Raw genomic sequence first — 21,698 nt, forward strand, 5'->3', positions numbered from 1 at the left:
AGAAAAAAGTACACAAAACAAAACAAACAAAAAACCCCAGCAGTAATAAACAAGTTGTCATGCTAGCTTCTTCAATTAAATGAATGTGTTAACGATATACAGTGCCTATGGCCATTCACCAGAGAACGTCCAAGTGCTTTACAAATATTAAATAAGTCTTACAAAGGGATCAATTTGCTCACTACTACTGAAAGACAGACACCTTTCAGGTGCAAAGTAGCAGCTGGTTAACTAGCACACTGCAACACTACATAATAGTTCAGGGCAGAAGGTGGAGAAGAATGCCTTAGTAAATTGAGACTGCAGAGGAATCCATGGAGGCAGAATGTAATTACCTGAATTGGAATCAGGCCAGGGCTCCAGGAGTAACACCCCTTCCTATCTGAAAAGTGCATTGGGATCATTAATGACTAAAATGACACTGGCTTCATCACAATCATATACTTTTTTTTTTTGGAAGGAATAATTTTAGGAAAGAGTCATCACCTTTGCATTCTGTATCTTCAATAGCAATTAGATACTGAAATGTAGCCTACATGATACATTCCCAAAGAACTAAATATATATCCGTTTTTCAAGAATTATCACCACAAGAACAAACAATGAAGAGTCTTTCCCCCTACCCTAACACACATATGACCCACACATATCTATTCTTCCTTCTTGACAGCTGGAATTACAGCAGGCTAAGCAGAGAGAATACATTCTGTTTAAACTCATTGCTTTTCTCTCATTTACTGACTGAGATTCTTTCTCTCTAATCACGTGACCTGTCATACGTGAAGACACAAAATACAGCAAAAAAACAATCAAGTCCCTTTAAATGTCTTAGCTTGCAGATTCAAGTACTGCATGCAAGCTTCTTACTTTCCAACTCTTTGTAGCTCAGTTTCCCATCTTTAACTTTACTATCATAACTGTCTTTGTTTCCTCTTTACTGACCCTTTTCTTCCCTCTGCTGCTTTTTCCCAAGCCTGCCTTTCAGTTTGCTTTAACGCAGCTGCCCTTGCAGGCACCTCGAAGGCAACTCTTTACTGACTGGCCTTAGCAGACTACTCTAGATCCTGTTACTAATTCCACCTTTTCCAAGAGCAAGAGCTTCCTCACATGGTGCACAAATTAACAGCCAGATCAAATTTATTTTTAGGTTTCTTCACTAGGACAACATACTATGTAGCAAGTGCAACACCGGTCTGCTATTGATCATATGCAAAGACAGTGGGATCTATTGCACAATAACTTCAACCAAAGAATGGAGTCTATGGCTCTCCTTCATATGCACATTTAATTTGATATATAATCAAAGGAAATGTAAAAGAAGCTGTGACATATTCAGCTAATTACTGAATTATTTCATCCTAAGACTACATATTAGGCAAGATCCAAACTACAGTAGCACTGCTTGTTGACGTGTATCCTCGTATACTGTGACTGTATATTCTCAGTTCCACATATCATTCTCCACAGTGTTTCACAGGTGTCTTCCATAGAACTTCATTAGCCATTAGATGAACTACCAGCTTTCTGCTTCTTAGTCTAATATATAAAATTTCAGTCACACCCTTAAGCCACTTATCACTTGCACAGCTACAATAATTAGCTTTCCCATTTCTGAAAATCTCATGTCACTAATTTACCTTACAAGCACCATGAGATGTGATAGATTTTATCTCTCAACATTGAATCAAGACATATCCATATTTTGGGAAGTAATTTTTTGTTGCTACAAAAATTGCGGACAGCTTTAGTGACCTTTTTAAAGTGTTCTGAACATAGTATTCTTGAATTTATGAATATCACAGCTCAAATTCCATTTCTGGATTAATTGTGCTTCATGGTGAGCTCATGCACACATACACATACCAAATAGACTGCTATTATTGCAATGTGACTATCAAGGGGACACACAGATATTCTCAGAAACAGAGGTAGAAAATACTATTTGATGTTTCAAGGATTGGATCATATCCAAGAGTTTATTCTGGTTGTCTTTGCAACTAATTGGATAATACAAACATACAAGAATCTAAACTTCCAAGTTAAATAAAAAAAATGAAAGTGTGGATCAGTATACCATATGAATCAGAAAACAGAATGAAAAACCTAAGCTCATCTCTCAGTTCTCCAGCACCTCGATCACTTCTTAATGTTGGTATTTCACCATGCTTTTCTTATTTCTTATTTTACATTAATCACCACACCTATTCCCCTGAAGGCCAAAAAAAAGCTTAGTTCAAGATGTCACACCCCAGTTTTAGAAAATAAGTAAAATCCACCAGTTTAGAGAAAAATATGCAAATGCTATTCACACACAATTATTTCATAAAATTTTTATATACGTATGTTTGCTTACATGTGTTTTGGATCATGGGATTTGTTTAAGATAATGGGGCTTTAAAAATTAAAATCTTTGAATGACTGAACTTAGCTCTATCAGCTTAGTTCTAGCAAGTGCCACTCTTGTATCTGGCACATCCTACTCAGCAATGTTTTCTCCTAAACCGCCAAAGTGTTCATACAGAACATAAATATAAATTCTGGCATTTTATTTTTTCAGTTATTCTTTATTCCTAATTTTGATGTGTCATTAGGGGATTATGAGGCAATCACGTTATGGACTCTTGCTTAAAATACTTAACTTTTCAAAGAGCAAAGTAGATACTTCAGTGTGCCAAAAAGCAGCATGACTGCTACAATGTCTTTGAAGTCAATACTATTTACTGAATCACAGTTTAGGTTGGAGTCTTAAATTTGTGACATTGTTCTGTTTTAGTATGTGAAACCTTGACATCTGGATGATAAGAAACCCTATTATGTAGAAGCTCTCTCAAAGAGGTATCTTGCAAGCTAGCAGTTCATTGCCACAATGATTCTTTACACTTTAAAAGCCCTTTGCCTTTTATGTACTTCAAATGCTGTAAGTTCATAAGCCAAGATCTCTACACAATGATGCTGGTAAAAGGAAAAAAAAAAAAAGTGAGCAATGCAGATGTTCTCCAAAGGTTTATCTGTCACCTTTTATTTCCTTTTTAAAACCAACTCCATTTTCCTAATTTAGGGAAGGGGTGGGGAAAGGCCCATGAGATGCATTAGCAAAAATACCCTGCCTAAATTCTTGGAAGCAGATAGAACACATCTATTTAAGAAAAATATGATTCCTGTTAAATAGTTAAGGACAAAAATTACTAAAATCACTCCCTATGCCTCATCTGATTTTAACAGAATTTGAAAAAGCATATATCAGCATTGGTCACTTCGATAATGAGCTTTTCCTATGAGCTTAAACACAAGAATACTGACTATGATCTGAAAGCAACACTGTAGATTTTAGCTCACATTATTTCTTAAGCTGTTCTGCCTAAATATTTACTCTTCCTATCATAATAATCTCCCTCTACCCTCCAAGTAACAGTGTGAGCAAGAATCACATACACTCATCACATGAAATACAAATATTAGACTTGCCTTTCTGCTTAAGCATCTCCATCTTAGTTCCTTAGAGAACAAATGCTATGTCAGGTTTTACAGTTATAAGTTGTGATGAAAACAATGCATCTGAGGGCAAAAAAAATTCAAAACACCTATACTGCCATCTTTTGTTGTACAGTTTCCTTTATACCCAGTGGAAAAGATGTTCTTGGTAAAGTTGAAAGAAAGCAGAATAACTCCACATAATATTAAGTCAGTTACTTGGAAGTATACCTATGGATACCTGCTGACAATTTGGTGCTATAAGCTGCAAGACTCTTGCATGTCACCAAATGCACACTGTTTGCTTTTGCCACTATAAATAAAACTGATAAAAACGTTAACTTCAAAAATGCAGTAAGTTAAAAAATAGTTGTTGGGCAGAAGGGTTGCAAAATACTGGGAAATATATGTATTTTCTAAAAGCATGTGCACTGACCCACTATTAAGCAATTAAATTTATCTTTAAAGAGACTTATGACAGTGTGTATCTATTCATAGCAACACATTTTAGACATAATGGATATATCCACATTTTATCATCTAGGTTAAATGATCATGAAAATAGACCATTAAAATAGGAAATTATTATGTGCTTTGATACATCATAATTTAATTTTGTTTGTTTATATCATATGCAATGTAAAAATGTGGAGTCTTAAAATGTATTCTCAAATCACATTCTGTTTTGCATCTCTAAGTTTTAAAGATGAAACAGTTGGAAACACAATTCATATACCTATAAACCAAAAGAGGGTACAGTTTTAAATAATCATGTCAAGAAATGACAACTGTACTCTTTGTAGAAGCAGCGATGAATAATTACAAAGCTGGGACATAATTAAGTAATTTTGACTGTCGTATTCTTGAGCTGTCTTTCTGATGTGAAGTGCTGTCATGCCCAGAAACACACTTCACACTGGACAGGCATCTTCCACTTTGATCTACACTTATGCTGGTGAAATGAGGTCATGGTCTGGTCATTAAACAAGGCTTTCTCATCTAGCTCAATGCCTCTTATCCAGCCAGGCTTACCCAATCTGTATTAAAATCAGGCATGATACAATGTTCAATATTTTGACAAAAGAAAACATAAACATCACAGAATAATGAAGTTTAGCTCACTTACATAGCGAGATGGAATACTGCATTGTAACATTAAACTGTTTTCTAATAAATGACTGCATCTTTCCATAAGACAGTCATATCACAAACCGATGCATTTTAAACAAAGGATGAAATGAAGCAAAGCACAAGAAAGTGCAGTGTTCTGTTAAAAAAAAAAAAAAGAAAGAAAAAATAGGGAAAAATGAAAGTAAAAAAATTTATATAAAATAAAATATTTATGACTTAGTCATGACTGGTGATTGCTAGATACTTTTGCATTCGAGTAAACACAAGCTAGTCAGATGGAAACTTCTTGCTTTTATTCTCATTTTGTGTATTTTTCTTGGTGGGGTATTTTGCTCTCCCAAGTATTTCATGTCAAGACTAAAATGAAAACAACTCCCCACATCACAACCTCTTTAGATCATCAGCCTGCCTTTTATGCTGAATAAGCCATGCCATCTCCTGCTTATCATAATGGGGAAAAAAAACCCACCTAAATTAGGATTTTGGGGTTTTTTTTCTGAAAAATCAAGTCTGATAGGCTCACTGTTGTTAATACATCTGGCAGAACAACATTTCCATGTGGCAAGCACCAACATAAATACTAATCACTCCAGCTCCATTCCTGCAAGTATAGGCTGACACACTAGCTACTACCTTATAGGGGGAAGGAAAAAAACATTCTTAGGAAGTTAACTATCAGCAGGGTCTTATATCACTAGGTCAACTTAAGTTTTTCTAACAACCAATAGTGGATGTGCTGCAGTCTTCCTCTTAGTTTGGATCAAGGTGTATTCTCCTCTAACTAGTTTCAGAAAGCTTAGAATATATTACCACTATCTGTCTGTTAAATTTGGCTGAAGCTGGTCAAAAATCTCAACAACTATATGGGAGGCTCTGATGAACAGAGAGCACAAGATTCAGGAAACCTGAAGGCTGAAGAATAAAAATCCATTATGTATTCAATATATAACATATGATAGAATTTGAAAGTACAGTTATTCTGCACATCATCTTTGTGATATATAGAGGAATGCTGCTTGTTATGGTCTTTGAGTATAACTGTAAATAGCTATATACATAAAAATCTGCATCTGAAAACATATATGCAGAGAGGACTCCATGAGTGTTCTCAGGCGTAAAAAGAGTTTGCATGCATGCATGCATACTGTAAGTATGAATAACCTAGGAAACAAGCACAAATTCAAAACAATTTTAAGAGGTTTATAATAACTGTCCTGCATCCAATTTAATATTTATTTTAAATTAGTCACTTGTGTAATATGTATATAATATTGTATGATGAGGGTAATTTTGTAGCACCTTAAGAAGCATTAATTCATGCCTTGAAAAGCATTTACAATGATTTTACCATCAGCAATTTGTACCAAACAATTTATAAAGCAGAAAAAAAACCCCCACCACTTTAGTATGGCAATAACAAGAGTAAATTTGAGCCTTCTGCAAATTTGCTGAAATAAATGAATGTTTTATCATAAGACTTAGTGGGTAAATAACTCAAAACTATACAAAAGGTTGAATTACAGATATGAAAGATAAAGATGTTATCCCTACATTTTTAAGTAATTTACCCTTAGCAATTGACTTAAAAAGAGGTTTCATCCAGAAAAGGAATTTCAAATTTAAGGAAGAGACACTGTTTTTCTTCTCTTACACAATTAAGTTGGTTAAAATTCAAAGAGCAGACTCTCAAATGAAAAATCTAATTGCTAATAAAATTCAAAAAACACTTCACCAGATCCAAAATCTGATTAGATAAGAAGAATTATAAAAGAAGACAAGATACATATGCTATATCTAACACATTTCAGCTGTTGCATTTGGCCAGATTCAGCAAAGATGGTTTGCTGTGAATAAGACATCCACAACAGCTTAGAAATAAATAATTTCATTTATTACATATATGAAGCTGAAAACAATAAGACAATATATCAAAGCTATGCGTGTATTAGAACTGTTAACATTTTAGTAGTTATAAATGAATCAGTCTGAATTAATTTGTTATGCACTGCAATTGTACTTGTGATAATGCATTTATCTAGCAACACTGTTATGCTACCAAACAGTGCATTTCCATAGCTGCTATCTTATTATTCAGCATCATTGGAAATCTGCAATAAATTATTGATGGCATATTTTAGAGAACAAAACAGTTAACAGAAAGCAAGTAGACTGAAAACTTGACTGGAGTTTTAAGAAAGATCTGCAGCTCTAAAACACTCCGCAGCTCGGATTGCTGCTATCGTGTATTGATCAACAATGGAAAAAGAAGGTAAAGTAGAGAATTCATATTCATATTTCATTTGCATCAGCAGTATACAGTATGCCCAGAGTTGATGCAAGGGGTATCAAAAGCTCAGATTACTGAAACTGTCTCTCTGATGTTGTCAATGCTTATTAGCAGGACACCACATTAAGTAACATCATACAAAATTAGAATCACCTGGTCCACTAAAAGCCAATAAACACCACAGGTGTGAGTTCTGTGATAGACATTTGTGTTTAACACACAAGGCAGGGGACAACTTGTCAGAAAAACTGCATTCTTTCACAAAAGCATATCACACAGTTATTACATATCTTTAGACAGGGTAAAAATATTCTTTTAAGTTCAGTGACACATATTAGTTACTTTATTGAAACAGAGGTTGGAAACCAGAAATTTGATAACATAACCACAGTCTATTATCCAGATGTAACAGTAAAGTTTGATATTAAAACACATAAAAATTACTAAGGCTTTTGTCCCTCACCTTCCACATTTATCAGTCCTTTCATTTGAAAGGTTTTGTCTGTTACTTTAGTGAAAAACGCAGCTAAGCTTTTAGAGTTATTTTAAAACAGTGATAATGATTCACATTGTTGTTACTTCTTCCATTTACTCTCCTACCTTAGCAGCCTTGGGCTTAACCACTTTCATGAAGGCACCTCTTACCAAGGCTTCCTCTCTCTCCCTCCTGGTTACTTTCCGAGTATCGAGAAATTTCAGGTTTGTCAATTTGTGCAGGACAAAATACCTGACAGATAGCAAAATGCACACAGTTAAAATCCAGTCATAAACAAAGACATACAGACTAAATGACTAAAAAAATAACAGTAGCAATAGACAGCAACAGCCTTTTTTCCTCTCTCCGTTCACCTTTTTCCTGCAACATAGCTTATATAAAAAGTTATAATACTTACTTTGCTCTCTCAAATGAAGCTTGTTGTAATCTGCCCATAACAGTTTAATACTGGGTGGATCAAACAGATAAGAAAATTATCACCATGGGCATGTATGTTCTCTATAGGTATTAGTAAGGTATAAGGTATACCCAGAAATAGAATAAACCAGAAATTGTTTTGAATTGCCACTTTGGAAAAAGGACTTTTGAGTGATTCCAAAGATTCCATCCTACATTGCAGGGGAAAACCAATCTGAGACATGGAAAACTGCCAGCTATCTTCTCTGAAAGAATTTTCAGTAAACACTTATTTGCCAACACTTCTTCAGATTTTTATTATATTTTCCTAAAAACACGATGATCAGCAACATTAGAGACACGTGAACAGCAAATCAGGGAGGAGTGTAATTTGTCTTCTACCATACATCCTAAAACACCACTCTTTGTCTTGAAAGGAGTGTACATCAGTGTTCAAAACTCTTAATGTTAAAAAAAAGAATTTGTCAAGAGAAAGCATGGAGAGTTATTCCTGGTCTCTGCTTTCCAGGACTACATTTTGACACAGGCATCATTTGGAAGGAGAATACCAATTTGGTCCTGCCAGAGAGACAAGGTGTCCTTATGGCATATGGATCCCAGCTCAGGATTAAATGCAGAAACACAGGGAGAGACTATTTTAAAGAAAAATATTTTAAGAATTCAAAGTTCTTGTTAGGATCCATCAGCACTATATTCTATCTATCTTTTTTACCCAAAGTACAGCAGATTTTTAGCCTCAGAAAATATCATTGGCTCCTTGCTTGCAGAGGGAGAGAACATGGCAGATCAGAAACAAAGTAAGGCACAGAACCATGGCAAATTAAAATATCTAACCAACTCAAGTACATGTTATTTACATTTAGTCAACCAAATGCGAAGCAGACATCGCAAAGTGAGGGAAGTGCCAGACTTTTCCTGGCAGGGGGTAGAAAGGTGATTGATAATGCTCCCCATGCCTAGCTGCTTTGCATAAAACTCCAGTCAGTCAGAGAGCCTCCTAATCATACCAATCCCTTCTGGCACTGGGAGGAAAAAAATCAAAGTAGTAGAAAACTCTGCCTAACATAACATTTTGAAAAAGAACACACAAGGCATGTTCTAAAAGGTAAGAGTTATCTTATAATACTCTTCTAAAGACCAGATAAACATGTGAAAAAACTGTAAGACTCCCCTTCTACAATCAAGCAAAATTTAATGCTGCAAATAAACCTTTCCATCAAGTATGCCTTTCCTCTGAGGCAACAGCTTCGTAAATTGTTAACAAGTGAACTGAAAATGCTCAGTACTGAAATCAGACAATTTAAATGTGAATCCTCAGTCTTTGACTTTCAATGATATTAGAAGAAGAGTCACTTTACAAAACATATCCTAAGACCATTTATTAAACAACAGCTACAGATCTACAAGACTGACACATTCTCAGACTCCTCCCAGCTTTCCTGGCTGCCCTTCCAGTCCTCCCTGGCGTTTTGCTGGCCCTTATCTTTCAGTGGAGGAGAAGCTATCCATCTTGCATTACTGGCAGAAAAGCTCTGATGACAACAGATTCTTTCAAATGAAGACATGTACAGAAGGAAACAATATGTCAAGAGTGAAGAAGAGTGAAGCTAAAAACAAGTAAGGACACCCACTAAGTGTAGGGTGAGAAAAGATGAATATTCAGGTGAAGAAAACATCGGTATTAGAAAATCAGCAAATGTTTAATGATGGAATGAAATATGCCATTGAAAAGCAGGCTGCAACAAAAATGACAACAGACTAAGACAGCACTGTCATCTATGCTGACTTTGGATCACAGCCCTAATGTCAGTCTCTCAATCATTTCCAAAGAGCTTAAAATTATAATAGCATTCCTTGATACAAATGTATTTTTGCATTTTTAAGCCATCCTGACTCCACTTCAAAAAACAGAATTAGCACCAGTACTTGCGAAATCCAAAAACAAAACCAAAAAACCCTACCCATGTAAACTAAAGACAAGCAAACTATACCACAAGTCACAGGTTTGGGGTTTTGTTTTTTTTTTTTAAACTTGCACAGCAAATATTAAAAAAGTAAGCCATAAAGGTTATCCCACCAGTAGAACAAAGGTATATCAGTGATTAATTCTTTTAAAAGGTGATTCAAAATACCATCACATTTATTCATATTCCTTTTACTAAGCATGGGATAAAAAGAATCTACATTATATGAAAATAATATGACAATTTTTTATTAAATGGCTGAAGAAAATCATCAGGCTTCCTGGGTATATTTTAGCTAGAAATATGAAGATGCAGCTTCAATCTAAATGTAACACAAGTTTGCCATAAAAAATACAGGAAAGGATTACCAAAGCCCTGGAATGAACACTTTACAATATCAATTCAACCCTTGTAAATTTAATCCAGGGTTATTTGTTGCACAAAATCTCTTTACTGTGATGTATGACTTAGTTACTAAGGTTATCACAGCAGTATCCTAAAGTTGCATAGTACATAAAACATTTCAGTTAACAATGCAGGGAGGTTAACTCCCACAGATAACCTACTATCAGAGCGTTAGACCAGATGACATGCCTCTGTCAGCTTTCAGGAGCTATTGATGGTTCAATCAGTTTGTTTTGAAGGTAAAGTACAACAAAAGGGCACTAAACTTATTCAAACTGTCAACAGGGACTATCTGGAATGTTGCTTGCAGGTAAGTAATTTTGGGTGTTTTAAGACTATTATCAAACACCAATGGCTGCACAAAAAGACAGCTACTAATAACACAGAATGCAGCCATCATAAAATACCTTATGGCAGGTACTAGGATCCATAAATTGCATGACACATTGCACCTGTTTTAGATTTGTAAAATCACCAGTTAAGAGAACACTGTTTAATGAAGAAAGATCCATCTAAATTTTACATTATACGTTTAGCAAGGTTTATTTTAGGTTAGAGGTTGGGGGGCAGGGTCTCCCTGCCTCCCCCATTTATTTTTTTAATCATTCTGAAACTTAGCACTGCTCCATGTGCTCTGAGACTGCTGTTACTGGGTTTTAACATCTTTGCAGTGGTGTGAAAAAAGGTTATTATCTTCAGTGATGAAGATAAAGGTGAGCTCCAGAGAGAGAAAAAAAAACGAGAGACACCAGGAAGGTGCTTAGAGATCCACTTATCACTGCCTGTAAACTGATCTTCTAATTCATGATGGATTAAGGAAATGAACTATGTATGTAAAGCTGCATCTTCTTTTGTCCAGAGTCATCTCTCCTGCCTTGACTCACTGCCAAGAGTCCCATGAAAATAAGCTAATAACAGATATCCACCACACACAAACAGGAACACTCAGAGATGGAAAAAGACCAGAGAATATCACATTTCATGTTATTTCAGTCTTAGTTAAGTGAAAATGACAATGAAGATTAACAATTCATTTACCAATTTTGTAAGTGTTGCATGTGATTAGTATTATTTTAGCAGTTTTTACACAGACCTGTCAAGATATTGGAAAAGAAGGACAGGCTTGAGGGGGCATTTGCAAAGGAATGCGGTGAGTTCAGGATTCAGCTGCTATTGACATTGGCAAAAGCTCAATGGGGTAAAGTTTTCCTTTGAATAAACACGTTGGAGTTCACAAAGGGACAGAACAAAGACAGCTTTGAGATCAGCTATTGCTATTTATTAAACAACACATGACTCTAGTTTTTATATAAAGAAATACTGTCTCTGATACTGACTCACTCTACAGCCTCTAACAAATAACAGACTTGTCTTAACTCTGCCTTACAAACATGGAATCTAAGATCTATCAGTTACCTTGCAGGTATATTCTGTGTATGTTTCTACTTCTCTACTGTGCAAGAGTCATTACTTAAAAAATAGTCCTTGGGTTATTCCCTCACCCCCCAAAAGATCAGTGACGGTTCACACAATCTTACAAGAAAGTTTCACAGGTGAAGCAAAAGAGTTCAAAGAGAATGTGTAAATGTTCCTTAAAGGATCAAATGGAAGAAAGGGAGAAATCTATTTTAAACATATGCAAGAAATTTGTCAGTCCTGATTCAAAACACACAGGTGTAAATAACTTTATGTCAAGTCCTTATTTTTGTTAAATAGCTACTGGGTAATTTCATTCTGATCTATTTTTTCAGTAGCCATTTAGGTTCAGGCATAAAAATTCCTTCACCTTTAATGAGTTTCGGTACGCTTCTCCTTACTATTATTGAACAGTTCTAGGAAAGTTTTATTCTAGAGCTGTGCACACCATAACAAAACAAACAAAAAACAACAAAGAAACAAAAACCACAACCACCAAAAACAAACAAAAAAAATAATCACATAATATCATAGCATCTAAGGGCCTTGATTCATTTATTACCTCCCTTGGAAAAGCAGACAAGTTGTAGAACATGGTTGGCCTCCTGATACTGAAAGATAATGGCATCATCCATGAGCCACACTATAAGAAAATCTTAAAAGCGGCAATAAATTACTTTGGGAAATAATGTTTGGTTAGGTTTTTTTCTCCCTCCACTACAAGAAAAGTATAGTAAATTTGTATATGTTAGAGTTTCAAAGAAAATAAACTCTTCCACTGGACCTTTACTGAAAGACTATGGTGAGAACTAGATTCTGTATGGTCCTTTATTTTGTACTTTTACGAACAAAAACTGGAATATAAAACTGTACTATATGCATCAATATTTAAGTTTAAAACTCAAAATTAAACTGGCACTGAAAAACTGAGAAATATTTGCCCAGAAGAATGCAGAAATGTTTAGCTCTACCTGTATCATAACTGCAACATGCTCTCTGTTTCAGAAAGTGTTTACTTTCATTTTTCTATTTTCTGTGCTATTGTATTTCCTTTATTTGACAATCATAGAACATAAAAATAATATACCTATTTCAAACTTTGAAGGGCTGATTATGCTCTCAGTCACATTATTGTAAACTAGAAATAATAAATAACCTGAAGTTGGCAAAGTTACATCAGCATTCAAATGGGGAGAGATAAAAACAAAAATCAGAAGGATCGAGCAAACATGTTTATGACACTGAACTAGACTGTCTCCTGTGATTGTTTCTTCTGCACCACCAAAAAGTTTAACCCCCTACCCCCAGCCTTATCCCACCAAACAGCATATAGCTGGCTGCAGAATTTCCATCTGCAAAAAAACTTCCTCAATACAGAGTTAAGGAAGCCAGGTCATAAACTTAAACCAACATCTTCCAGAACACAGGGCATGACGTTGGCATGAGGTATATTAGAGGATCACATAGCCTCTGTGCAACCTTGGCACTGCTTGGTGATGACCATGTAATTCTGAGGGGCTCTCAAGTCACTCAGAAATCCAGACCATCTCCTAACACTTTAACATCCTCTGCTCTACGTCAGTGTCTCAAACAGCTCTATGAATTAGAAAAATATCTCTCTATCCATATAATGATAATTATAGTTATGTCTTGACTTACCGTGTTAGTATGGACAAATTGGGTGTTATGGACTTCAATTTATTTGGCTGAACAAAAACATTATAATAGCCCTTGCTTATAAACCCTTACAGTAACTAACCACAGATGGAAGTTGTGTGGCTATTTGACGTCTATCAAATACAGGTTTTTTTCTTCCAGGTACTGTAGAAATGACAATGCCTCATGCAAACAGTGAAGTAGTACAGATTCATAGATTGTACAGTTGTAAGGGAATACCCTAATCATCTCATTAAATACATAAAAAATAGATACAGAAGTACCACAGGCTTCAATCCCTCCTGCTAAAAGAGACCCTCCACAGTAAGTTCACTGATATTGACCAAGTATATTAGCATTATTTTCATTACTGAGTGAGGACTTCTAGTCTTCTATTGCCTCTTGTATACATATTTATGTATTTATATTATTATCCAAATTCAATAACAAGACTATTTAAAACAGATGAGAAGGTTCCGTCTCAAGTAGAAAACCAAACCACTAAAACAAAACAAAACCGCAATAAAACAGAACAAAACTGCAAGGAAACTGAAAATGCTGTACGAGGACCTAGCACTCCACAGAATCAAACCTGTGGGATGGGAATTGCTGATTTAGCTTGAAAAGTTAATGCATACAAAATGCATGCACTTCCTTTCTTGCTGTTATATCTTAAGAGGACTTCATAAGGTTATCACCATTTGCTCCCCCTGCCAAAGATAGCATATCTAGTATATGTACTTTTAAGCTAATTTAAAATAAACTCAGGCATTTGTTTCCACTTGCCCTTGTTTCCATGTCAACAGCACTTAATGAATGCATCATTCCAGGAAATGTCAATAAGGAGCAAAGAAGAATGAACAAGCACTGAAAACTTCACACATGGCATACATCCTTCACAATCATATCGCTTTAATGAAAATAGGTGAGGTCACCTGCAGCATTCGCAAATGCTTTGTAATACATTCTGACCCAGATGATTTTTCACAGTTCAGTAACACCACATTTGAAGTTTTCACTGCAAACAATACACCCACAAAACTGACCAAGCGCAGGTACAAGAGAAGCAACCAGCAATTATTGTGTTGACTTCTGTTACTTTGATCTCCAGGTCATGACCTTTGCTTTCACACAATCTTCAAAGTAGAGATTGTAGAATAGGTTATTTTAGAGGAAGCACTGTTTTGCAAGCTGTTTTTCAGTGTTTCTTGCTTTCTGTTTGAGCCAAAAGCTTTTAAAACTTTCCTATCACCATTATATTTTAGATATTCTGTTTTCCCTTGCCCTCACACCCAAGATATCCCTTTGCAAAATATCACTTCCCAAATATGGAAATATTAAAAAAAAAAAAGATAAAAAGTAAGAATTTATAGCACTTCCCCCCCTCCCCCCCCCGAAAGAATGTAAAGCCATTTTACAAATTATGGAAAAAACATGAGTTTTTTAAATGAACAAAACAAGTTTGCTTATAAAAATACCACAGAAGGGAAGTTTCCATTTGCTTTTCCTAAGTAAAAATTACAATAACAAACATAAAAGTGTTTTCATCAATTTGTTCTCCTACACATTTGAAAGGTAAAGAGGAATAACAGGGATGGGGGGAAAAAAATAGGTTTTCATTTTTCTTTTTCTAAAAAAATATCCCGCTCAAATGTTACTATGTTTCTTAGGGGAAAGAAAAAGAAAAAAAAAAATTTTTTTGAGAAAAAGTCATAACAGTGGTTTTGGTATAAAACCTATTTTTAATGAAAAACTAGGGAAAAGCTTTAGTATTGAAATTGATAGAAATAGCATACCAACGGATTACCTGAAGAACCAGAATGTAGCTTCTTGACAAAAAGCATAGCTTTATACATTTTCCAAGTATTTCTGATAAAATCTAATTATTTTTAAAAGACGTAATATTACTTTTTATCTCCGTTACTAATATCACAGTAAATCAGGGGACCTTGAGTTTTTAAAATTTTGATTTTCCATATATTTTTAAGGTTGAGATTTTAGGGGTTTTACAGATCTTTTCAGTTTCTTGGAATGAAAAGACTAAGTAAAGCTTTGATTTCTAGCACCTTCTCTTTCTGGTTGAGGAACTAAACAGCCTGAACTCTAATTGAACTCAGTAGGAATGAAATTAAAGGTCAGTGAAAAATGAAGCTGTGGTTCCAATGGTCACTGCAAAAATTTACAAAAAGTTCCTATTCAGAACAAAACAAAACCAGTTAAAGTTTATGGCAAAGCAAAATGTTCACATAATTCAGGTTCACTGAAATGCAATCTTTTGATGCTTTCTGTATGACAAATTTTCTGAAAAAAATAAAAATCTTATGAAAAAAAGTTACTTCAAACCATTAAAAAATGCTGCAACTGGCCATTGCAAATGTTTGCTTTTGAGATTTGAAGCGATACATTTGATAAAATACAAATACTTTCTCACTCAGGATAGCTTGCTGCTGTTGAATTTGTGAGATAAACCTGTATGTTTGGGGGAAGGAAGAAAAAAGTTGTGTCCAAAATGCTTCAGAACATGTATTCAAAACTCTGAATTAGCTATTCAGAATAAAATTAGCATAGTACTTTTAATCAGTTCCACCATGTACTTGAATATATTCCCCTAAAGATAAATAAATAAATAGATAGACAGACAGATGTTTTTGTTTTTTTGAGTCTAAACTTGTCTGGCAAACACATTTCATGTAATGTAACAAATAATTACAGAAAGGTATCAGGAAGCTTTCATTATAGTAGCAGAACCATAAATCATTCAACTAATTAGAAGCCCATCCTTCTTTCTTAAGAGAGCTTTAAGTAACCTAGTTTATATGGAAAAAATACCCAGGTTTTTGAAAAATTGAGGGGAAAGAAAATGGAAGCAATGTTGCAGTTTCCAGCAGATGCATAAATACAATCACTTCACACTTTGACACAGTGGTTTGCCACGATGTGACCTAAAACTACCTTGACCTCCCTGAAATCAACATTTTTGCATTTAAAAGAAACAACAGACATGCTTGTTTTGATGTATGGCTGTATGACATATTATAAATATTACATCACATAACCACAGAGGATGTCAATCAATAAAGAATTTTTTCAGACAGCACTAAATGAACCATGGGTTCTTGCCTCTGAATGGCTCCTTTAAAGTACTGCTTTTGCTTAAATGATTAATAGGAGACATATTGTCAGAAAACATACTTAAAGTGAAAAACAGTAAACTGTAGAAATATCATTCATTTTTTAAGCAATTCTCTAGTGCAAATGCCACATAAATTTACATAGAGACAGCACTATTAGACTCTCATAAGCTGGATAGTAGGCATACCTTCCACTTAAGTGTGAAAGCAATGGGAAAATATTTTATTAAATCGAGGTTACTCGACTTGGAGAAAACCAAAATGCTAGAGCTAAGATGGATTCAAAAGTTGAATCGTTAGAAGGTGAAAGTCTTTAGGCTAGTGATAACCTAGAAATCCTTCTGAAAAATTTGGAACAAAGAAAAAAAAAGTGTATGCACACTTGGGACAGCTGTGCTGCTGTTTCAACCTACAGCATTGATGAGCAATAAACTAGGACATCGAATTCGTGCCACTTCCCAATAAACCTTCTTTTAGTCTCTGCCACTTTGTATTGTTTTGTCCTAACTCCTACAGCAGAGTTCGGATTACATGAAGATAAAAATCAGAGTTTTATTATATAACTCTGAATACTGCAGGTGGTCTGCTAATAAAAAGTAAGCTCAGGCTCTGCAGGGTCGGCAGCATGGTGACCAGTGCTGCTTGGCTCTGACCTGCCTCAGCCAGCCATCTTCAGATGATGTGAAAAACGCCACCAAACACAGTCTGAAATCTTGTATCAGAGCTGAGCAAGGAGAAAGAAATCCAACGACTTTTTTTTTTATTTTTTAAATAATCAGTGTCTCACTTGCCTAAAGGTTATAACTATGAAACTTATGTCACTTCAGCAGACATTCCGTACGTTTTGGATCTATACTCACAGTCATCATCAGTCACAAGTATTTTTATTTTTTAAAAAATAATCTTTGCAATTTTTAGCAACATTTTAGTTGGATCAGTTGGACATACAGTATTTTATCAGGCTTCCATATTAATTTCCAGATGAGCTTGTGTGTAATCTAGTTCATTAAAATTATTTGAATCTAAACACTAACTGCTCTGAGTAAAGCAGCACAATATAGGAGTACTTTCTTCTGTGTTCTTTAATAGTGCCTTGATAACTATAGTAGAAAAAACTCATCACCTTAATCGAATGTTAGCAGAAGACAATGCAACTGGCTACCTAAGCGTAGCGATTTTTTTTTTATTGACTGTCACCCTTAGCGTATGTAAATTTTGCCTTATGTTGGCCTTAAAGAAGGAAAGGCTGTAAGTAGGTACATATAAGCACCCACATTCACGAAAGCCTCTGCACACCTGCTCAACTCAAACATGTGCTGTACAGTACTAAAATATTTCTTGATATATGGTTCCCGCTGAAATGGGGTTACTCAAATTCCCAGGTGTTTCATGGCAGAATATGCCACAGTGCTTTAAGAATAGAGTAGTTGTTTGTTTGAGATTCTGAGTTGATTTTAGTTCGATATTTTTCTGGTAATAAAACAAAACTGACATGCCTTATCATATCTACAAGTGAAAACACTAACCTGTACCTCTGGTAGTCATCTTCATCTTTTTCTTTGCAGACCAGTTCATTTGGGCAGGCCATGTTTCCAAGCAAACTGAGATACTGTAGTGAGGGCACTACTTCAGCCAAATGGTCCAAAAGGCTTTCTAATTCTGTTATGTGTCAAAGGTTGTGGGTTAAGGATTCAATGACACTAATGAAAAAAGCATTTAGAGTTGCATCACTGCTGATTTAAACATACATTTCAATAACTGACAATCAAATTTAGTATGGCATTTGGGAAAATGTCACATTAATTGTTCCAAGGGCAAACAGGGATAAACTTCAGTCAGTTTTTTGGCATGGAATGAAAGAATTTGGCTATTTTGTCATTCTTTTCTCCTCCTTTCTTTCCTAGGTGGTTCACTACAAAACATTAAAACTTTGACAAAATGATGGATGCTGTGTGGTAAAATGGCTAGCAATTGCTGGAGCCATGAAACTTTTCCAGCATGGAAACAAACAGTTAGTTTCACAGCACATTCATCACTAATATATTCAGTCCACTGGAAAATGAGTTTTTAAAAAAAAAAAAGAAGAAAAAAGTCAAACTACAACAAACCATGTTCACTCCCAGCATATAAATGCTTTGAGTGCCACAGCAACACACTCATAATTACTCAATTAGTACATGTGAATTAATGCTTCACTAAATGCAACTTAAAGACTTCAGTGTTTCAAGTATTTTATATATGAAGCTTTAAAGTCTTGTAAAGCATAAAATTTTTAATTAAAATAGCCTTACATTTTAGTGTTCATGAGGCTTTTTAACTATATTCCTCAGAACAAAAATAATCATGATACACCTTCAATATTGTAAACTATATTAAAACAAACAAGTAAACAAAGGTTAAACTGTCTTTTAACCACTGCAATATTGGAAATCACAGCTTAGATTTAAGCATAACAACAATATTCAACCGTTTGCACCCTGTTGACTGATCAAATAAAGCAAATCATTTTGTTAAAATACAGTGTGACAGTCTGTAAGACACAAACTATACATTCTTATTTACTTCAACTTACATGCAGAGAAAAAAGCATGATTCTCAAAAAAGATGCCACGCATATGCATGCAAAAAGTTTTCAATGTTTAAAAATTGACTGACTTAGACAATAGAAATAATTATTCAAAACCATTAAAGGGCATTTCATTGCTCTGTTTTTATCCACTCCTGCTGTTAGAGACCACAACTATTATTTTAAATCCTCAGTTCACTTGTGTTGCTATTATTTATACTTGATTTATGTGTTTCTGTTATCTTTGTTATTTTTAGCTGATGGAATTTACTTTATTTCTTCACCTCAATATCTTAAGGGCAACAGAAGCAATACAGAATGGAAAGAGCAGCTTCATCGTTAAAAATGTGGTCTTCCTTTTGTAAGCCTGAAATTTTGTTTTATTTCCAAACACACATGAAGATCATGCTGAAAATTACTAATTTTAATATATTAAAATCAATGTATCTGCACTCATAGTTCACATTCTGTCCCCTAAGGTCTGAGGAATCACACTCAAATATTTTGCATGAGTGAGAAAAAGGAGGGTTTGAAGTTAGTTCTATGAATTAATTTAAAAGGTAAAAAGGCTAACTTTTGATTTGGCAAAGCCACATTATGGAATGCTATATGCCAGTAAGTAATCAGCCAAACCCTAAGGAAAATTCTTTTTGTAGCACCATATAATATAAATCATCTTTGTTAGCCAGGATGAATTCCCAACCAAAATTTGGTGCTAATTCTCATTTTCTCATATCTGGACCTCAAGCTCATACATAAACTTTTTCATGGCTCTTTCAGGAAGTATGTGACTGTGACGGGAAGGTCACAAACTTTTTCCACACATGTTCAAGTGAAAGGCTTTTAAAAGATTTCCTAAGGCTTTTAGAGAAGTGCTTGAATCTGGCACCCTCCCTCAGCCAGGAGAAACACTTAATTTCTTGCAGGACTGCTTAAGTTGCAAAAAGGTTCCCTGAGAGAAATAGCTTATTATTACAAAAGACAGTTATTTCCATAACAGCTGTCACACACAGGGAGTTAGCTATTGCAAGGCTTAGATTGTATCTGGCCATTTCCTATCGAAAGGAGAAAAAACCCAAACCAACCAACCAACCAAAAAAAACAAACCAAAACCCAACCTTTTTGCTTCTTCTATGGAGTAAACATGCAGAATTATTGCTTGTCAATTCAGTAGAGCTTTTTCTGGGGTAGAAGCTTTTCTCCCCAACAATTTGCTGAATGTGGAGTATGACATATTCTAACTCCTATCTGACCATGCAGACTTAGGGGTAAATATAAAAATGTATTTAGATATGTAATGATGAAAAGCAGTGTCAGCTTAGATTTGCAAGAAGTGTAAGACTATGCATCAAAGTCCTATGGAAAGTAAAAGGGAGAGACACCAAATTCACTGAGTTTTGGGTAAATAACAGCAGTTGATAATCTGCATCTCAAAAATCTAAATCTCCCCAAATTTGGAAATTAGTGTCTAGATTCTAATATCTCACATCTAAACCCTGAGCACTGATTTTAGATGCAGAAACACCCTCCCTTAAAAATTATCTCGGGCAAGGATAACTGGGAATGACACACAGACCTCTTACTGCACAGTTCTGTGTGAGACTCCCCTGACCTTTTCTCTGTTATCATTTACTCATCTCCCTCTACTGAAATAGATGTTTAGCATCCTAGCATTATTTCAATATCAGCTGCAACAGAAACATGTGCACAGGACAAACCCCAAGAATTGGACATAATCACTTCAAAAGTAGAAGGTCACTAATTCAAAGAAAAGTTGAAGCTTTGCAGGCTTAGACAGTCCCAAAATAACAGGACACCAGTGACACTTGAGAACAAACCAACCTGTGGCTTATGATAGTCAAATCTTTTGTGCCAGAATCAGCAGTTATATCATAAATAAAATAATTAAAATTTCTGCTCTTTGGGACTTTAACTATCTTTTCTCATCCCTCTTAAAAACAAAACAAAATGCAAGGTACAGATTATTTTCCCAAGCAGCCCCATCCACCTGCCATCACAGTGATTCTTACAAAGCATGTAGGAAAACGTAAATGATATCCTGTTCAAATTCTAATGATTAAGTGTTTCTCAGAGATGAGTCGTAAGTCATGGTGCACTTCTAGCGTACTGTTTAGTTAATTAGCATGTCATATACTTATTTTAATCACAATACTGGAACTATACGATGCCACCAAAAGTGTAAAGTCTTTCTAAAACAATGCTAGGAAAACACAGAGGGAGAAAATCAAAAGTAAGTCTGAAATTTTATTGCCAGCTTCCTTTTTATTGTTTATTGTTGCAGCCTAAGGAGTGCCATACTGGTGCAATCAGAGCCAAAGAGCTGCAAAGTCCTGCTGTGCCATTTCTAAGACCAATTTCAGCTCCATTCTTTCCAAAAAGCAAAGCCACAATTAAATCCATGGACAGTACTAGTGAAAAATTATTTGTTTATTTAAAGCAGTGTGACAACAGCCCTGAACTGATCTTTCTGAAGACAGTGTCACTGGTCACCAGGTGAATGTGTAACAGTGATGCAAATACTTACACTATAGTCTGTTGTTTGAAAACTGGTTTAAAGTGTCACTGTTATGACAATTAAAGTGCCTTAGTGTAGCAATCCATCTCCTAATTCAACAATGTCATCATTACCAATCTATTAATGCCTCTCTTTCTAACAGACATTGACTAAAATAAAAATCTGCAACAATAAAAATTTTAAACTCTTCAGCTCTTTAGCGCACAAGCTAAAACATTAATT

General features: G+C 35.0%; 1 protein-coding gene across 1 annotated transcript in view; it reads right to left on the bottom strand.

The window, feature by feature from the left end:
* Nucleotides 1-21,698, bottom strand: part of LRMDA (leucine rich melanocyte differentiation associated) — a 694,168-nt gene that overhangs the window by 280,500 nt on the left and 391,970 nt on the right. The window contains exons 4-5 of the mRNA XM_069796267.1: nucleotides 17,901-18,035; nucleotides 7,490-7,616 (exon numbers count right to left, since the gene is read on the bottom strand). Coding sequence (XP_069652368.1) covers nucleotides 7,490-7,616; nucleotides 17,901-18,035 — 262 coding nt within the window. The remainder of the gene's footprint in view (nucleotides 1-7,489; nucleotides 7,617-17,900; nucleotides 18,036-21,698) is intronic.

The sequence above is a fragment of the Haliaeetus albicilla genome, chromosome 11 (assembly GCF_947461875.1).
Source record: "Haliaeetus albicilla chromosome 11, bHalAlb1.1, whole genome shotgun sequence".
In the NCBI taxonomy this organism is placed as follows: domain Eukaryota; kingdom Metazoa; phylum Chordata; class Aves; order Accipitriformes; family Accipitridae; genus Haliaeetus; species Haliaeetus albicilla.